General features: G+C 36.2%; 1 protein-coding gene across 4 annotated transcripts in view; it reads left to right on the top strand.

Annotated features, from left to right (window-relative positions):
* RASA2 (RAS p21 protein activator 2) overlaps nucleotides 1-16492 on the top strand; it is a 129089-nt gene that overhangs the window by 54680 nt on the left and 57917 nt on the right. For all 4 annotated transcript variants that reach the window (XM_034957524.2, XM_034957522.3, XM_055110565.1 and 1 more), the window contains exons 6-7: nucleotides 12098-12181; nucleotides 14082-14154. In XM_034957524.2, the coding sequence (XP_034813415.1) occupies nucleotides 12098-12181; nucleotides 14082-14154 (157 nt within the window). The remainder of the gene's footprint in view (nucleotides 1-12097; nucleotides 12182-14081; nucleotides 14155-16492) is intronic.

The following is a 16492-nucleotide window of genomic DNA, read 5'->3' on the forward strand; positions in this document are numbered from 1 at the left end:
TTTATGTTTAGTTGACATGTCTCTTTAATCTCCTTTAACATGGAATAGTTTTTTGCTTTTCTTTGATTGTATTAACATTTTTTAAGAATATAAGCCAGTTTTTTTTTTTTTAATGTTTCTCAATTTGGATTTACCTACTAAAAACAGTTCAAGATCTGTTTGCAGCTTTTTCTCCACAGACTGACTCTGTAGACCAACTGAGAGCATATGGTGAAAGTATCTGGATTAGGTCTTCCACTCCTTCCTCCCCTGCTTCAGTTTAATTATAATAGTCATTTGAAATATAGTTAGTTTGGTTGGTTTGGTTTGTTTGCATTCAATTTAAGGGTTTTCTTGTGCCCCTTCCCCCCAATTTAAGTTTTTTCCCCCATCCTTCTAGGCTTAATTTTATTTTTGAATAGAATATTTGCATGATTTCAAAAATCAAAACTATAACAAAAGGCGTTACTCAGAGATTTGTAGTTCAGTTCCCTCTCCCCACACCCAGCTCCAAGCAACCATGATCTGATTTCTGTCCCTACAGTTTTTGCCTTTTCCAAAGTGTTATTTGAACAAAAGTATATGATATGTCTTTTTTGTGTCTGCTGTCTTTCACTTAGCATAATGCTTTTGAGATTCATCCACACTGTACGTATGTCATTTCCTTTTTGGTGTGTTATTTGTTTCTTGCCATAATTTGGTAGATACTGTTATCCTCATTTTGCAGATGACAAAACTGATGCCCATATTGGTTAAATAAGCCTAATTTCACACAGGAAGTGTTGGAGCCTGGCAGTTTGATTTTTTTCCCCCAACTTTAAAATTTTGAAATAATTACAGATTTACAGAAAGTTGTAAGGATAGTACAGAGAGGTCCTGTGTACCCTTCATTCTTTTTCCCTCAGTGGGTACATCTTGCATGACTATAGCACAATACCAAAACCAGGAAATTTACATTGGCATAATGTATGTATATAGTTATAGATCATTTTATCATGTGTGTTGATTTGTGTAACTACCACCACCAAGATACGAAACTCTTCTGTCACCATAAAGATATCCCTCATCCCATAGCTTTATAGTCATAACCACTCCTCTCTTCTAACCCTTGGCAACCTCTAATCTGTCTTTATATCTATAATTTTGTCATTTCAAGAATGTTATGTGAATGGAATCTTATAATATGTGACCTTTTGAGATTGGCTTTTTTTACTCAGATCTATCTGAATGACTGTGTAGTTTTTTGTAGACAGAATATAGTTGGGTCACTTTTTTAAAAAAATCATTTTTGCCAATCTCTGTCTTTTTTTGGTGAGTTTTTTCCATTTATTTTTAATGTAATTATTGAATATTAGGCTTAAATATGCCATTTTTTGTTTGTTTTCTGTTTGTCTCCTATTTTATAGTTTTCTGTTTTCTTTTTCCTGTGGGTTACTTGAACACTTTTTAGAATTCCATTTTGATTTATTTATATTGTGTTTTTAAAAAATCTATAGTCTCTTTGTATAGATTTTTTTTTAGTGGTTGCTCTAGGTATTACATTATACATGCCTAACTAATCATAATGTACTGATGTCAACATTTTACCAATTAGAATAAAATGTATATACTTTACCTTTCTTTAAATCCCTTTACCCTCCCCCATTTGTAATATACTTTGTCTTAAATATTTTGTCTACATATATTGAGAACCACATCAAACAATGTTATAATTTTTGCTTCAGCCATCTAACACAGTTGAAAAGAGTTAGAGGAAAAGGAAAGTATAAGTCTGTTGTCTCTACCCACATTTTTGCCCTTTCCATGTTATTTTTTTCCTTTCTGATGTTTCAAGATTCCTTCTGTGATTAAGTGTATAGAGTTTCCTCTTAACATTCTTTTAGAGTAAGTCTCTTGGTGATACATTCTCTTGGTTTTCCTTCATCTCAGAAGATCTTGATTTCCTCTTCATTTGTAAAAGATAATTATACTAGATATAGAATTCTGAGTGGACAGTTCTTTTCTTTCCACATTTGAAAATGTACCACTTCCTTGTGTCCTCGATGGTTTCTGATGTGAAGTTCATTGTCATTCAAATTGTTTTTCCCTATAGGTAACACACCGTTTTTCTCTGGCTTCTTTTAAGGTTGTTCTTTGCCTTTAGATTTCTTTTCTTTTTTTCTTTCTTTCTTTTTTCTTTTTCTTTTCTTTTTTTTTTTTTTTTGATATGGAGTCTAGTTCTGTCACTCAGGCTGGAGTGCATTGGTGTGATCTCAGCTCACTGCAACCTCTGCCTCCTGGATTCAAGCGATTCTCATGCCTCAGCCTCCTAAGTAGCTGGAATTACAGGCATGCACCACCATGCCCAGCTAATTTTTACATTTTTAGTAGAAACGGGGTTTCGCCATATTGGCCAGGCTGCTCTCGAACTCCTGGCCTGAAGTGATCCTTCTGCCTTGGCCTCCCAAAGTCCTGGGATTATAGGTGTAAGCCACCACGCCCAGCCTGCCTTTAGATTTCTATATGTTTTAGCTTGATTGTGATGTATCCTGGAATAGATTTCTTTTAGTTTATCCTGTTTGGGGTTCGCTCAGCTTCTTGACTATGTATATTTATGTCTTTTGCCAGATTTGGGGAATTTTCAACCATTATTTCTTCTATTAATTCTTTATTACCTCTGCTATCTTTCTCTTCTTCTTTCAGAACGCCAGTGGCACAAATGTTAGGTCTTTTTTTTACAGTCCCAGAGGTCCCCCTGAGGCTTTGTCCTTTGCTTTTCCCCCCAGTCTATTTTCCCTCTGTTGTTCAAATTGGGTGATTTCTATTGTTATGTCTTCAAGTTCACTGATTCTTTCCTCTGTCTTCTTCATTCTTCTGTTTAGCTTATCTGTTGAGTTTTTTATTTTGGTTATTTATATTTTTAAGTTCTAAAATTTATATTTGATTCTTCTTTATAACTTTTTTCCTTTGGTGAGAGTTTCTTTTGCTGAGAGTTTCTTGTTTGTTTTTTTGTTTCAAACATATTCATAATTGTTCATTGCATTATTCACAATAGCAAAGACATGGAATCAACTTAAATGGCCATCAATCGCAGACTGGATAAAGAAAATGCAGTACATATATGCCATGGAATACTAGCCGTAAAAAAGAATGAGATCATATCCTTTGCAGGAACATAGGTGGAGCTGGAGGCCATTATCCTTAGCAGACTAATGCAGAAACAGAAAACGAAACCAAATACCGCACGTGCTCACTTATAGTGGGAGCTAAATGATGAGAATGCGTGGACACATAGAGAAGAACAACAGACGTTAGGGCCTACGAGAGGGTGGAGAGTAGGAGGAGGGAGAGGATCAGGAACAATAACTGATGGGTGCTAGCCTTAATACCTAAGTGACAAAATAATCTGTACAACAAACCCTTGTGACACAAGTTTGCCTATATAACAGACCTGCACATGTACCCCTGAACTTAAGTTAAAAAAAAATTGCTCCTTGAATTATTTTTATGATGGCTGCTTTCAGATCCATGTCACATAATCATAACAATCATGTCATCTTGGTGTTAGTGTCTTGTATTAGTCCATTCTCACATTGCTATAAAGAAATACCTGAGACTGGGTAATTTATAAAGAAGTTTAATTCACTCACGGTTCTGCAGGCTGTACAGGAAGCATGGCAGCATCTGCTTCTGGGGAGGCCTCAGGAAGCTTCCAATCATAGCAAACACCAAGCGGGAGCAGGTGTCCTACATGGCAGGAGCAGGAACAGGAGAGAGAGTGGGGAGGTACTACATACTTTTTTTTTTTTTTTTGAGATGGAGTCTCGCTCTGTCGACCAGGCTGGGGTGCAGTGACATGACCTCCACCTCCTGGGTTCAAGTGATTCTCCTGCCTCAGCCTCCGAGTAGCTGGGATTACAGGTGTGCACCACCACACCTGGCTAATTTTTGTATTTTTAGTAGAGTTGGGGTTTCATCATGTTGGTCAGGCTGGTCTCGAACTCTTGACCTCGTGATGTGCCCACCTCAGCCTCCCAAAGTGCTGGGATTACAGGCATGAGCCACCAAGCCTGGCCCTCTTTTAGTTATTTTTAAATGTATAATAAATTATTGTTGACTGTAGTCACCTTCTTATGCTGTTAAATACGAGATCTTATCCATTATATCTAACTATATTTTTGTACCCTCACTTCCCGTCCCAGCCCCTGGAAAACATTGTTCTACTCTCTATTATCATGAGTTCAATTGTTTGAGTTTTTAGCTCCCACAAGTGAGACCATACGAGGTTTGTCTTTCTGTGCCTGGTTTATTTCACTTAACGTAATGATCTCCAGTTCCATCCCTGTTATTTTGAATGACAGGACCTGATTCTTTTTTGTGACTGAAAAGTACTCCATTATGTATATATACCACATTTTCTTTATCAGTTCGCCTGTTGATGGACACTTAGATTGCTTCCAATTCTTGACTATTGTGAATAGTGCCACAGTAACCATGAGAGCGCAGATACCTCTTCAATATACTGATTCCCTTTCTTTAGTGGGATTGCTGGATCATATGGTAGCTCTATTTTTAGTTTTTTGAGGAACCTCCAAACTGTTCTCCATAATGGTTTTATTAATTTACATTGCCACCAGCAGTGTACAAGGGTTCCCTTTTCTCCATATCCTCACCAATATTTGTTACGCATGTCTTTTGGATAAAAGCCATTTTAACTGGAGAAAAATTATAATTTCATTGTAGTTTTGATTTACACTTCTCTGATGATCATGATGCTGAGCACCTTTTCATAAATTTGTTTGCCATTTGTATGTCTTCTTTTGAGAAATATTTATTCAGATCTTTTGCTCATTTTTAAATCAGATTATTATATTCTTTTCCTGTAGAGTTGTTTGACCTCCTTACATATTCTGGTTATTAATCCCTTCTCAGATGGATAGTTAGCAAATATTCTCCCATTCTGTGGGTTGTCTCTTCACTTTGTTGATCATTCCTTTGTTGTGTAGAAGCTTTTTAACTTGGTGTGATCCCATTTGTCTATTTTCGCTTTGGTTGCCTGTGCTTGTGGCAACCATTATGCAAGAAATCTTTGTCTAGTCCAATGTCCTGGAGAGTTTCCCAATGTTTTCTTGTAGTAATTTCATAGTCTGTGGTCTAGATTTAAGCCTTTAATCCATTTTTATTTGATTTTTTTAATATGGTGAGAGATATGGGTTTAGTTTCATTCTTCTGCATATGGATATCTATTTTTCCCAGCACCATTTATTGAAGAAACTGTCCTTTCCCCAATGTATGTTCTTGGCACCTTTATTAAAAATGAGTTCACTGTAGATGTACAGATTTGTTTCTAGGTTCTCTGTAATGATCTTTTGGTCTATGTGTCTGTTTTTATGCCAGTACAATGCTGTTTTGATTATTATAGCTCTGTAGTATAATTTGAAATCAGATAATTGTGATTCTTCCAGTTTTGTTCTTTTGCTCAGGATAGCTTTGGTTATTCTGGGTCTTTTGTGGTTTCATATAAATTTTGGGATTTTTTTTTTTCTATTTCTGTGAAGAATGACATTGGTATTTCAATAGGGATTGCATTGAATCTGTAGATTGCTTTAGGTAGTATGGACATTTTAACAACATTGATTCTTCCAGTCCATGAACTTGGAATATCTTTCCATTTTTGAGTGTCCTCTTCAATTTCCTGCATCAGTGTTTTACAGTTTTCATTATAGATGTCTTTCACTTCTTTGTTAAATTCCTAGCTATTTTGTTTTATTTGTAGCTATTGTGTAAGCAGTATTACTTTCTTGATTTATTTTTCAAATTGTTCACTGTTGGCATACAGAAACCCCACTGATTTTTGTTGTGTTAATTTTGAATCCTGCCACTTTACTAAATTTGTTTATCAGTTCTAATAGTTTTTTGGTGGAGTCTTTAGGTTTTTTCCAAATAAGATCATATCATCTGCGAACAAGGATAATTTTACTTCTTTCTTTCCAGTTTGGATGCCTTTATTTCTATCTCTTGTCTGATTGCTCTAGCTAGGACTTGAATAACAGTGGTGAAAGTGGGCATCCTTGTCATGTTCCAGATCTTAGAGAAAAGACTTTCAGTTGTTCCCCATTCAGGATGATACTAGCTATGGATATGTAGTATATGGCTTTTATTGTGTTGAGGTTTGATCCTTCTGTACCTATTTTTTGAGGGTTTTATTATTATTAAGGACTGTTGAATTTTGTCAAATACTTTTTGGCATCAGTTGAAATGATCATATGGTTCTTGCCCTTCATTCTGTTGATATGATGTGTCACACTGATTAATTTGCACATATTGAACCATCCTTGCATCCCTGAGACAAATCCCACTTGGTCATGATGAATGATCTTTTTAACGTGTTGTTGAATTGGGTTTGCTGATATTTTGTTGAAGATTTTTGCATCAAGGTTCATCAGGGATATTGGCCTGTAGTTTTCTTTTTTTGATGTATCTCTCTCTGGTTTGGTATCAGGGTAACACTGGCTTCATAGGATGAATTTGGAAGTGTTCCCCTCTCTATTTTTTGGACTAGCTGAGTAGGATTGGTATTAGTTCTTCTTGAACTATTTGGTAGAATTCAGCAGTGAAGCCATCAGGTCCCAGGCTTTTCTTTGCTGCTAGACTTTTTATTGTGGCTTCAATTTCATTACTTGTTATTGGTCTCTTCAGGTTTTGGATTTTTTCATGGTTCAATCTTGGTAGGTTGTATATGTCCAGGAATTTATCCATTTCTTCTAGGTTTTTCCATTTATTCTTTTTTTCAAAGTTTCTTAAGCTTTTGCTCTCCATACTCACTGTCTTGTAGCAGCAGAGTTCCAGTGGTAGCTTTATGGAATTTATTGTTGATTTCTCATCCTTATAGATATTCTGAAATTCATGACATTCTCTGTTTTTTAGTATTGCTAAAGGCATGGTTTCACATATGGCTTTCTTTGTGCTTCTTGCTGGACTTTGGTTTTGGGGGAGTAATGTATGGGAAGATTCATATCCTAGTAGTTACTATTATCCTCCAGACCTAGCAAGTCCCCACTACAACATTTTTTGAACTTTAGTGAGACCTCCCTGCCATCCATTGATCTTCACTGTGTTCCTGTTTTCACTTCTTTCTACATCTTTTTCCATGACCTATTGCTGTAGTCATTTTCTCGCAGGTTCCGTAAACTCCCCTATTGTTCTCATCATTCTTATTTATCTGGAAAAACTCTAATTGAAAATGACCTCTTCCTCTGTGTTCAATCTGCACATGAATATAGCTGGAGAAAATCATGTAGGCTGATTTCACTTTAAATTTATCATCACAGGCCTCACATGGGCACTTATATCTGCCCTGGAATTTAACTGTGCTTCTCTAATACAGCTATAAGATTCTCTACCACAGCCTGGAAATTGCTTACATCTTCCTGAATCCAAATCTATAAACCTAATTTGCATCCATAATTTTGTCCTTAGAGCAGAGGAGGTACTCCTTTTCTTGACATTGAATTCTTCCATCTGAGCTCTGGATTCCATTTATTTCCTCTACTTAATGAGTTTTGCTCCTTCAGTTATGCCTTCTTTTTCTTGTTTTGTCAGCTTTACCTTCTCTCCTACATGGTTCTCACCACAAATAAACATGGTCTAGTATCTCTATCCTAAAAGGCATGCCTCCCCAGACCTCATCTCTGCCCACCCATACCCCAGTCCTTTTTATCATTCCCATTCCTCTGCTCTCCTTTGAAGGCAGACTTCTCTAGGGAAAAATAGTGGTAGGAGTGTGTATGAGTGTGTGTGTGTGCATATGTGTGTGTGTGTGTGTGTTTGCAATTCTCCAGTCAGCACTCTCCAGTAGATTTTTCTGTGATGTGGAAAATGCTTTGTATCTTCACTGTCCAAAACAGTAGCCACTAGCCATGTGTGGATATTGAAAACTTGAAATACAGCTAATGTGACCAAAGAGCTGAAGTTTAATTTTGTTTAATTTTAATTAAATGTAAATAACCACACGTGGCTAATGACTACAGTATTAGTGCAGCTTCAGTCAACCTGGACTCCTTTTTAGCAGTAGCTTATTTCAGGACTTGGGCAGGGAAAATATGAGATGAGTCTGGAGCATCTTGGGGTCTCAAAAAGTAAGAAAGTGCTAAAAAATAATGGGGATATGTAAAAAGGACATTGAAGCCAATGTAAAGGGACTTCAAATTACCAAATCTGGAACAATTTGAGCTTCAGAATAAATAATAATAGTGGATTAAAACTTATAGAATAAAATAAATATAAGCGAATACTGGTACAAATAAACAATTAAAAACTCAAATACTTGGTAGGGAGAAAGGACTGATTTTTCCTATAGTAGAATTCTAATTAATGAATGTAGGAGGAATGATGGAAATGAAAATCAACATTGGCAAACATCACAATAATAAGTGGGTGAGGGGACAATTCAAAAAATCATCTATGGATGCTAAGTGAGCATAAGTATAATGACAAGATGTCTGATAGATGCCACCTTAATTGAGTGATCAAAGTTAACATCACCAATAATGAGACATCCAGTACCTCCCAATAGGATGCATTGAGAAGGACACCAAGATACATAACCTCAACCTAATCATGAGTAAACATCAGACAAACTCAGATTAAGGAATACACTCAAAATAACTGGCCAATACTGGCAAGATCATGGGGCAAAGAAGGAAAACTAATGAACTGTCTCAGGATGGAGAGGAATAAGAAGACATGACAACTAAATGCACTATGGGATCCTGTATTGTGTCCTAGATCAAAAAAGGACATTGGTGAAATTTGAGTAAGGGCTACAGATTTCAGTAATTCTGCTGTGGTTCTACAAAACGTTAACATTTGTTGATGAGTATACAGAAACTATTATTTTAACAGCTTTTTTGAATATCTGAAATTATTTCAAAATAAGGTTTTTAAAATTGCCTGTACCTTGTGCATTCAACCCAGGTCTGTTTTATGAGTTTCAGATTAATATGTCTACTTTGATGAATCACATTGCAAACTTAACGCATTTAAGACTGAAGTACAGGGAGGCTGAGGCAGGAGAATGGCGTGAAACTGGGAGGCGGAGCTTGCAGGGAGCCGAGATTGTGCCACTGCACTCCAGCCTGGGCGACAGAGTGAGACTCTGTCTCAAAAACCGAAGTACTGATTCTCATGTCTATCCAACTCCTCCCCCAAAGTCTTAGCAAATGTTTAATTCCGCTCAGTATGTTTTTCATCTCTAGATTTTTCCATTTTTATTGTCTTCTGTGTCTGGATGGATCATATGGAATATAATTATAACTTTTAAATGTCTTTGCTAGTTCTGTCTTCTTTGTCATTTCTGATTCTGTTTCTATTGATTTTTCTTTTCATTATGGATCATAATTTCTTAGTTCCTTGCATTCCTGGTTGTTTTCTGTTGCATGCCAGACATTGTGAAGTTGCTGGATATTTTAATATTTCTATGAATGTACTTGAGCTTTGTTCGGCACTTGGTTAAGTTACTTAGAAACAGTTTAATCCTTTTGTGGTTTACTTTTAACTTTTGTTAAACAGACAAGCACAGTCTTTACTGGAGGGCTTATGTTTTCCTACTATTAAGGCAGTACCCATGAATTACCAGGTTTTCTACTGTGGCTGATGGTACCTCTTGCTAGCCATGTGTGGGTTTTAGGAACTATTGCCTCTATTCTTTTCAAATGGTTCTTTCCCCAGCCTCAGATGATTTCCTCATATATACACGTATCAATACTCAGCTGAATACTCAGTGGGGATTCTTGTAGCTCCCTGGAGGTTTTTCTTTCTCTGTGCAACTTTCTTCCCTTTAGTACTCTGCCCTGGGGTCCCTAGTCACTTTGACCTCCTCCTGCTGACAGCTTTGTCTCTTCTTCTCAGAGAAACCATTTAGCTGTAAGCTGGGGCAGTTGGAGGGCTCACCTGTCCTTCACTGCTGATTTTGTTCAATTCGTTTTGGGTGGAGAGTAAATCTAGTTCCTGTTACTCCATCTTACCTGGATGTAGAAGTTAAAATTTTCTTTTAGTTTAAAAAAAAATCCAAAGAAAAGAATCAGATCAGTCTTATTCTAAACTGTTTATAATATTTTCTTACCTTTGTAAATTTTAGATACTATATTGTAAATGCTTTATATGTCACATATAAATAAAATATCAAATTCCTTATATTGAGGTTATTTTCAACATTTGTTTTCTGCCCATCCATGATTTATGATATGAAATTGCTTGACTTACAGATTGGAAGAACAGTGCTATGCTAGGTAATTAGAAAAATAATATTTCCAAATATATGTAATGAATAACCTATATTTAATAATATTACTTAAGTTTTGCAGAAAACTCAATTTTTAACTGTTTTATATTTAAAAATTAAGAGTACTGATGATTTCTGTAGGGTGCACTTCTGGTTTATGGGCATCCTTGTTTTGGTTTGTGGGTATTCTTATCCTTTCATAAGTTTTGTATAAGTCAGTACTGCATTTTCCTCTGTTTTTTTTTTATACCTCATAAAATAGAAAATTGGATTTCTGTCATTAAGGTTTCTCATAATTGGTGTTTATGTGAGATAAATATGGTATTACAAGGACAGTAATATTGTATTTGGGGGCACAGTGGGAATGTAGAAGGGCACTGGACTTCAGTAACAACATTAAAAAGTAGAAGTTGAGTCTTGGCCAGCTTCTTACAAGTTATGCTACCTCTTTGAGCCTTACCTTGTAACTTCCTCACATAACCTGTGAGCCTTACTTCTTTTAAATGGCATAATTCTCTTCTCAAAGGCAGTTGTGAGAATTAGGTGCATTTTGTGAAAGTGCATAGTAAACTGCAAATGCTGTATCAGATATCATTTTGAGGTTTAGCCTGAGAAGGGTAAGTTTTAAGCAGTATGTACAGTGGGAAAATCTGACTGTACCTCAACCCAACATTAAAATCCAGAATTATCTTGGCTTGTGTTTTCTTTGGCTAGTTTCAAAATTTCTTTTTTTTTTATACTCAGCTATAATAGAAATGAGTCGTATTATCATTTCTGTCTTTACTCTGCAGTATACCAATAGCACTTCACTCACATCTGTGACCTGTGGGTTGTGGAGAGAAATAAGGATGTACTCAACAGCTTGCATCTTTCAACAAAGAATACTTTTCAGCAACACTCATGAGTTTCTCTTAGGCATTAGAAAATGCAGACCCTTAGACATTAAACTAAACTCATAAACTCAGTAATATTTAGTGAGAAAATTGGAGGAACAAATCACTGAAGTTAGATTCTGTGTTCTCTGTAAATGCCAACAACTGTGAGCCATGGAGTAGATTAGATGACCTTGGTTTTTATGGTCTAAAACATTTTCTGCAGAATGGTGCTTACTGAGGAGCTGTTTACTGAGAATTGGAATAAAAGGCTACAGAATTGTGTGAGGCTTGCCCTATATTTATGAATCAGATTTTTAAGTGGAAGCCGCAGTTGTTTCCTTGTTTGTCATTCATGCTTTAGCAGAGGATATGATGCCATAGAGCTGGCTTGGTTTGTAGCTTCTCATTTAGGGTTTGCACTGCTTTCTTTTCCTTTTTAGAGGCCACAGCAGTTTTGATGTATTATCAAACCGCAAAATGTACCTTGTTGGGTATTTAGCAGAAGGAAATGTGTTGACTATTACACATCCCTTATCTACAGTGCTTGAGACTGTTTTGAATTTCTTATTCTTATTTTTTTTTTGAGTATTTGCATTATATATACTTGCCCATTAAGCATCCCAAATCCAAAAAGCCCAAATTTGAAATGCTGCAGTGAGCATTTCCTTGGAGCATCATGTCAGTGCTCAGAAAGTTTTGAATTTTGGAGGACTTTGGATTTTTGAATTTGGAATGCTCAGCCTGTGTTTGATAGTTTCATTAGTGATTGTGGCATTCCTGTTTAGTCTCATTTTGAAAATACAGCATAAATTTAAAAATGCATACATATATATGTATGGAATAGGTAGTATATAGCCATACAACTGCAGACACATGGAAAACAATTCTTAACCTTTTGAATGTATTAGTTTGTGTTTAAAGATAATGTTTTATCTTGTTTAACTGGAATCTAATATGTTAAATCTCTTTTATTCTACCTTAGCATCAAGGCATGCCATGGGTTGCCTCTCATAAATGGCCAAAGCTGTGACCCTTATGCAACAGTTTCTCTAGTGGGCCCTTCTAGGTAATGTTTATTAAATTATTATTAGGTTTTAAAGTTTTGATGTTTGATTTAAAAATTTAAAAAGTAAGATTCTATGAGCAAATGATAAATAGCTATTTATAACACACAGTAATAAATGCTTTGAAAGAAAAATCTTTAGTGAGTTCTATTATACACTTGTCAATAACAAAGCCCTCTTTTTACAGACAGAAATTGGTACCCCATTTTAAATCTGCCATGCTCTTAGGCTTTAAGGAACAACTTCAGTTTTATACTATTACAATGTAGTACTTTAAAACATAAACTTGACTTTTCATGCATCAGCATTCCTACTTTTCAAATATCCTGAATTTTATGCATGTAAAATCCTGTTTTAATGAATGCCAGTTCAGAATAACAAGACAATTTATATATTTTTATCTGGAAGGCAGCTCAGGACTGAAAATTGCCTTTTCTACTCATGAAATCTGTCCTCTACAGAGAGAATTCCAACTGTAGAAAAACTGCTGAAGTACTAGAGCATGGCAAAGTGTACCATATCATTGATTTAAATGATTTATAATAATTTGTGAAAAAACCTATAGCACTTTGTAATACGGTGTGTTATATGACTTCATTATGGTTTCTTTAAGGAACTGACACATCTGAAATATGTCTACAACTTGAAGGTTTAGAATCAGGAAGCAAGAAACACAGTATTCCCTCTACACACACATACATGCATACATACATACCCCTTTTCCCCATCCCCAGAATCTCTAGTTATTTTTACTTTGTAGAAAATCACTACTAAGTCACTTTGAAAAATGTATTTATGTATGTATGTAAAGTACCTAGTACCATGCCGGTATTTATTAGGTGCTCAAACAATAGTATGCTATTAGCAGATACTCAGTCATATGACATTAAATGCTATTAGAGAGATTTATTTTTGTGTGTTAAAAATGTTCAATCTAGTGGAGCTATTTTTGTTCTTTTTAAATAATCTCTACCTGACAAATTATTTGGTAACATACAGTTAGAGACAATTTGGCATATGAATTTGTGTTTTAAAAAGTCTGGCCAGGTGCAGGTGGCTCACGCCTGTAATCCCAGCACTTTGGGAGGCCGAGGCGGGTGGATTACCTGAGGTCAGGAGTTCGAGACCAGCCTGACCAACAAGGAGAAACCCCGTCTCTACTAAAAATACAGAATTAGCTGGGTGTGGTGGCTCATGCCTGTAATCCCAGCTACTCGGGAGGCTGAGGCAGGAGAATCGCTTGAACCCTGAGGTGAAGGTTGTGGTGAGCCGAGATTGTGCCATTGCACTCCATCCAGCCTGGGCAACGAGCAAAACTCCATCTCAAAAAACTAAAAAATAAAAAGTCACTGTTGGTTTTGCTATTGTACTGTAGTTGTGTAAGATGTTAACACTGGGAGAGCCGGGGTAAAAACACAAGATTTCCTTATGCGTTTTTTGTGACCTCCTCTGAATCTATAATTAAATTAAAAGATTTTTTTAAGAAGTCTCTATTATACCTGAAGCCCAAGAAGTAAGCTGAGTTAAGAATGTTTTTCAAGTTCCTTGGGTATTTTTCAACATAGATGAAGGTACTCTAAATCTTATTGTCTTCCTTCTATTTATTCTGAGTTACTTATAGAATAGAATGTGTTTTTAAAACCCCTGAAAAAGGTTGGCAATCTAGTGTGTCCATAGAGAGAATAATACAATCTTGGCACATAGGGGATGCCTAAAGCTTATATATTCTTTGATTTGAGTTTATAAGGACAGTTACTTTTTTCCAAGCAATATTTAAAACTGAATCTTCCCTGAGTCACCTTAACTTTTAAATGGAGGTCAGGCTCCCTGGTTGGAAATAGCATGTTTTATAATTGTGTACTGTTAAGTTCTACAAGGTAAAACTCTACCACATTGGAACAGGAATGACCAAAAGAAGACAAAAGTAAAGAAGAAAACAAGCAATCCGCAGTTTAATGAAATCTTTTATTTTGAGGTAATTTTTTGTTTTACGTAAATGTTAACATTAAATATGTAATATTTAATGCTAGTTGATTTCTTTTTTCAAACCACAGTCATAGTAATCATTTTATCAATTAATGCAGATAAGCATTTCTCTCCTGAAAGCAGTAGAACCATGGTGTGATGCAATGGATGCCCAATATATAAAATGAATAAAGGCAGAGCTCTAATTTGGGAGCAGGAAGGGCCAGGGCCATACCCACTCCCCAGTCATCCTCACTATCATGCCCTCCTTTGCACCCTCCCTTACCCTACCCAGCTCCCTACCTAACACATAGTGGCCACAGGATTCTTCTGCAGGGTACCCTTTGACAGTCACTAGTGAAGTAAGTGTAATTATCACTCAAGAAATCTGAGTTCCAGTCAAGTTGACTGAAAGAGTCACTAAATGTGACTCAAGTTTCTTATCCTGTGAAAGAATAATCGGAAGGGAAAATAGCAGCACTACCTGACTCAGAGTTTTTGTAAGACCCAAAGCATGTGAGAATCCTTTGAGACCATAAAATACTTTATGATTACAGCCTTATTATTACTTTTTTTTTAAGCCTAATTCATTCTGTGGACGCCTGCTTATCTTCATAGACAGCTTCAGCTGCCTTGAAGTTGTCCCAAATACAGTTTGGACAAAAGCTTTGGAGTGCTTTTCTTTGGAGCATTTGTTAAAGAAATCCTTTTTCATATTATTTGCAAACTACAGAAAAAAAAAATCAAACTCTCAAAAAGATTGTATTCTAATAAAGCATGTTGCAGTTCATATCGACGTGTAGGGAAGGTTTGAAAAAAGGAGTTACATTTTGTGCCTCTTCTTCTGTGTGTATTTTTCTTGGTATTTCACAGTGGAGAGAATAAGGGTACCTCTAGTCATGCCTGATTGCTGTACTTTAATAAAGGAACACAGGCCGAAGAAAATGCCAAAAGTGAAGCAGGAAGAATTGTGGAGGGGGAAGCAAGGGAGAAAAAAAAAAAAAACAAAAGAAAAAGTACCAATGTGAGACTTTTCCATTTCCTGGCTAAGGACTTGGTGCAGTTGTTCTACGTTTATTAATGGCGGTTGCATCTAACCTGGAGAAAACAAAGAAGGCAGCAATGTAAAGGGCCGCTGACTAAAGGCACTCACACTCCCCATTAGCCCACATACCTTAAACCTCAGCTGGATGGAATCTACTCTGCTTCATCGATCCTTACAGTCAGCAGATGACCTTTTAAAAGTAGAAGGCCTGACCTGCCTGCTGTAGCAGGAGTACTTGTTAGGCCTTGCAACATTCATTCAGAGGGCCTTTTGTTGGTTATAAAGATAGATACATTTCCATCTCTGTCCTTTAACTAAAGCAAGGAACACAAAGCAGACATATGTATGCATATACACAACAGTAAAATGCAGTAGATATTGGGGAGGTCAGATGAACTCTGCTCCATTAAAGGCTTGAAGAAATATTGGATTTTCTAAGATTGAGGAAAGAGAGTATTAGAGATGACGAACATTTTGAGCAGAGGCACAGAGACAGAAAAGCAGAAAGTTATGTCCAAAGTACAGTGAGTACTGATTTTACTGGGCTTGTGTAAGGAAATAATGGGAACTAAGATTAGAAAGGTAGAGTAGGACCAGCTGATGAAAGGCCTTGAGTGCCTAGTTATGGTGCTTAAGTAAATGATTTTGAGCCTATAAGTTATGAGTAAAACAGTGTTTGGGAAGGAATTAACTATGATCTGAGGTCCAGGTGGCTTAGGGAGAAAGAACAAAGCTGGGGAGACTGTTGTACTTTAGGTGTAAGAAAAATGGGGAGGGGATGGGGTATCTTTCAAGAGAGTGCAATGGAAATAGGAAGAGGCAGATAAAAGAGAGAATGCAAAGGGCAAGGTAACAAATTGGTTATAGAAAAAAAGAGAAAGGAAGTAGTTGAATGCTGCCCCCAAGGTTCCAAATCTGGAAAAATAGAAAAGTAGGGAAGAAGGAAAATAAAAGTGGCTTAGTTTGGAGCATAATTAGCTTGAGGGCTGACATTTTAAATCCTCCAGTAGGGAGTTTATGACTGAAACTTAATATGAGTGATAGTTATTGACCAACACTCAAGGTTTGTTTATATAAACAGCCAAGAAAGCCAAGAGAATAGAGGTATACAATACAGGAGAAAAGTGAAGAAACTAATTTCTGCGACTCAAGTATTTAACTTTCAGCATGTCATTTAATTTCTGTACTTCAGCTTCCTCATTTTTAAGTGAGGGTAATAAATCTAGCCCTGTCCGCCTCTGAGCAGCGTTCTGATGAACAAAGGAGATAATGCATGTGAAAGAACTTTGTAGATTGTACAGCA

Source organism: Pan paniscus, chromosome 2, assembly GCF_029289425.2.
Source record: "Pan paniscus chromosome 2, NHGRI_mPanPan1-v2.0_pri, whole genome shotgun sequence".
In the NCBI taxonomy this organism is placed as follows: domain Eukaryota; kingdom Metazoa; phylum Chordata; class Mammalia; order Primates; family Hominidae; genus Pan; species Pan paniscus.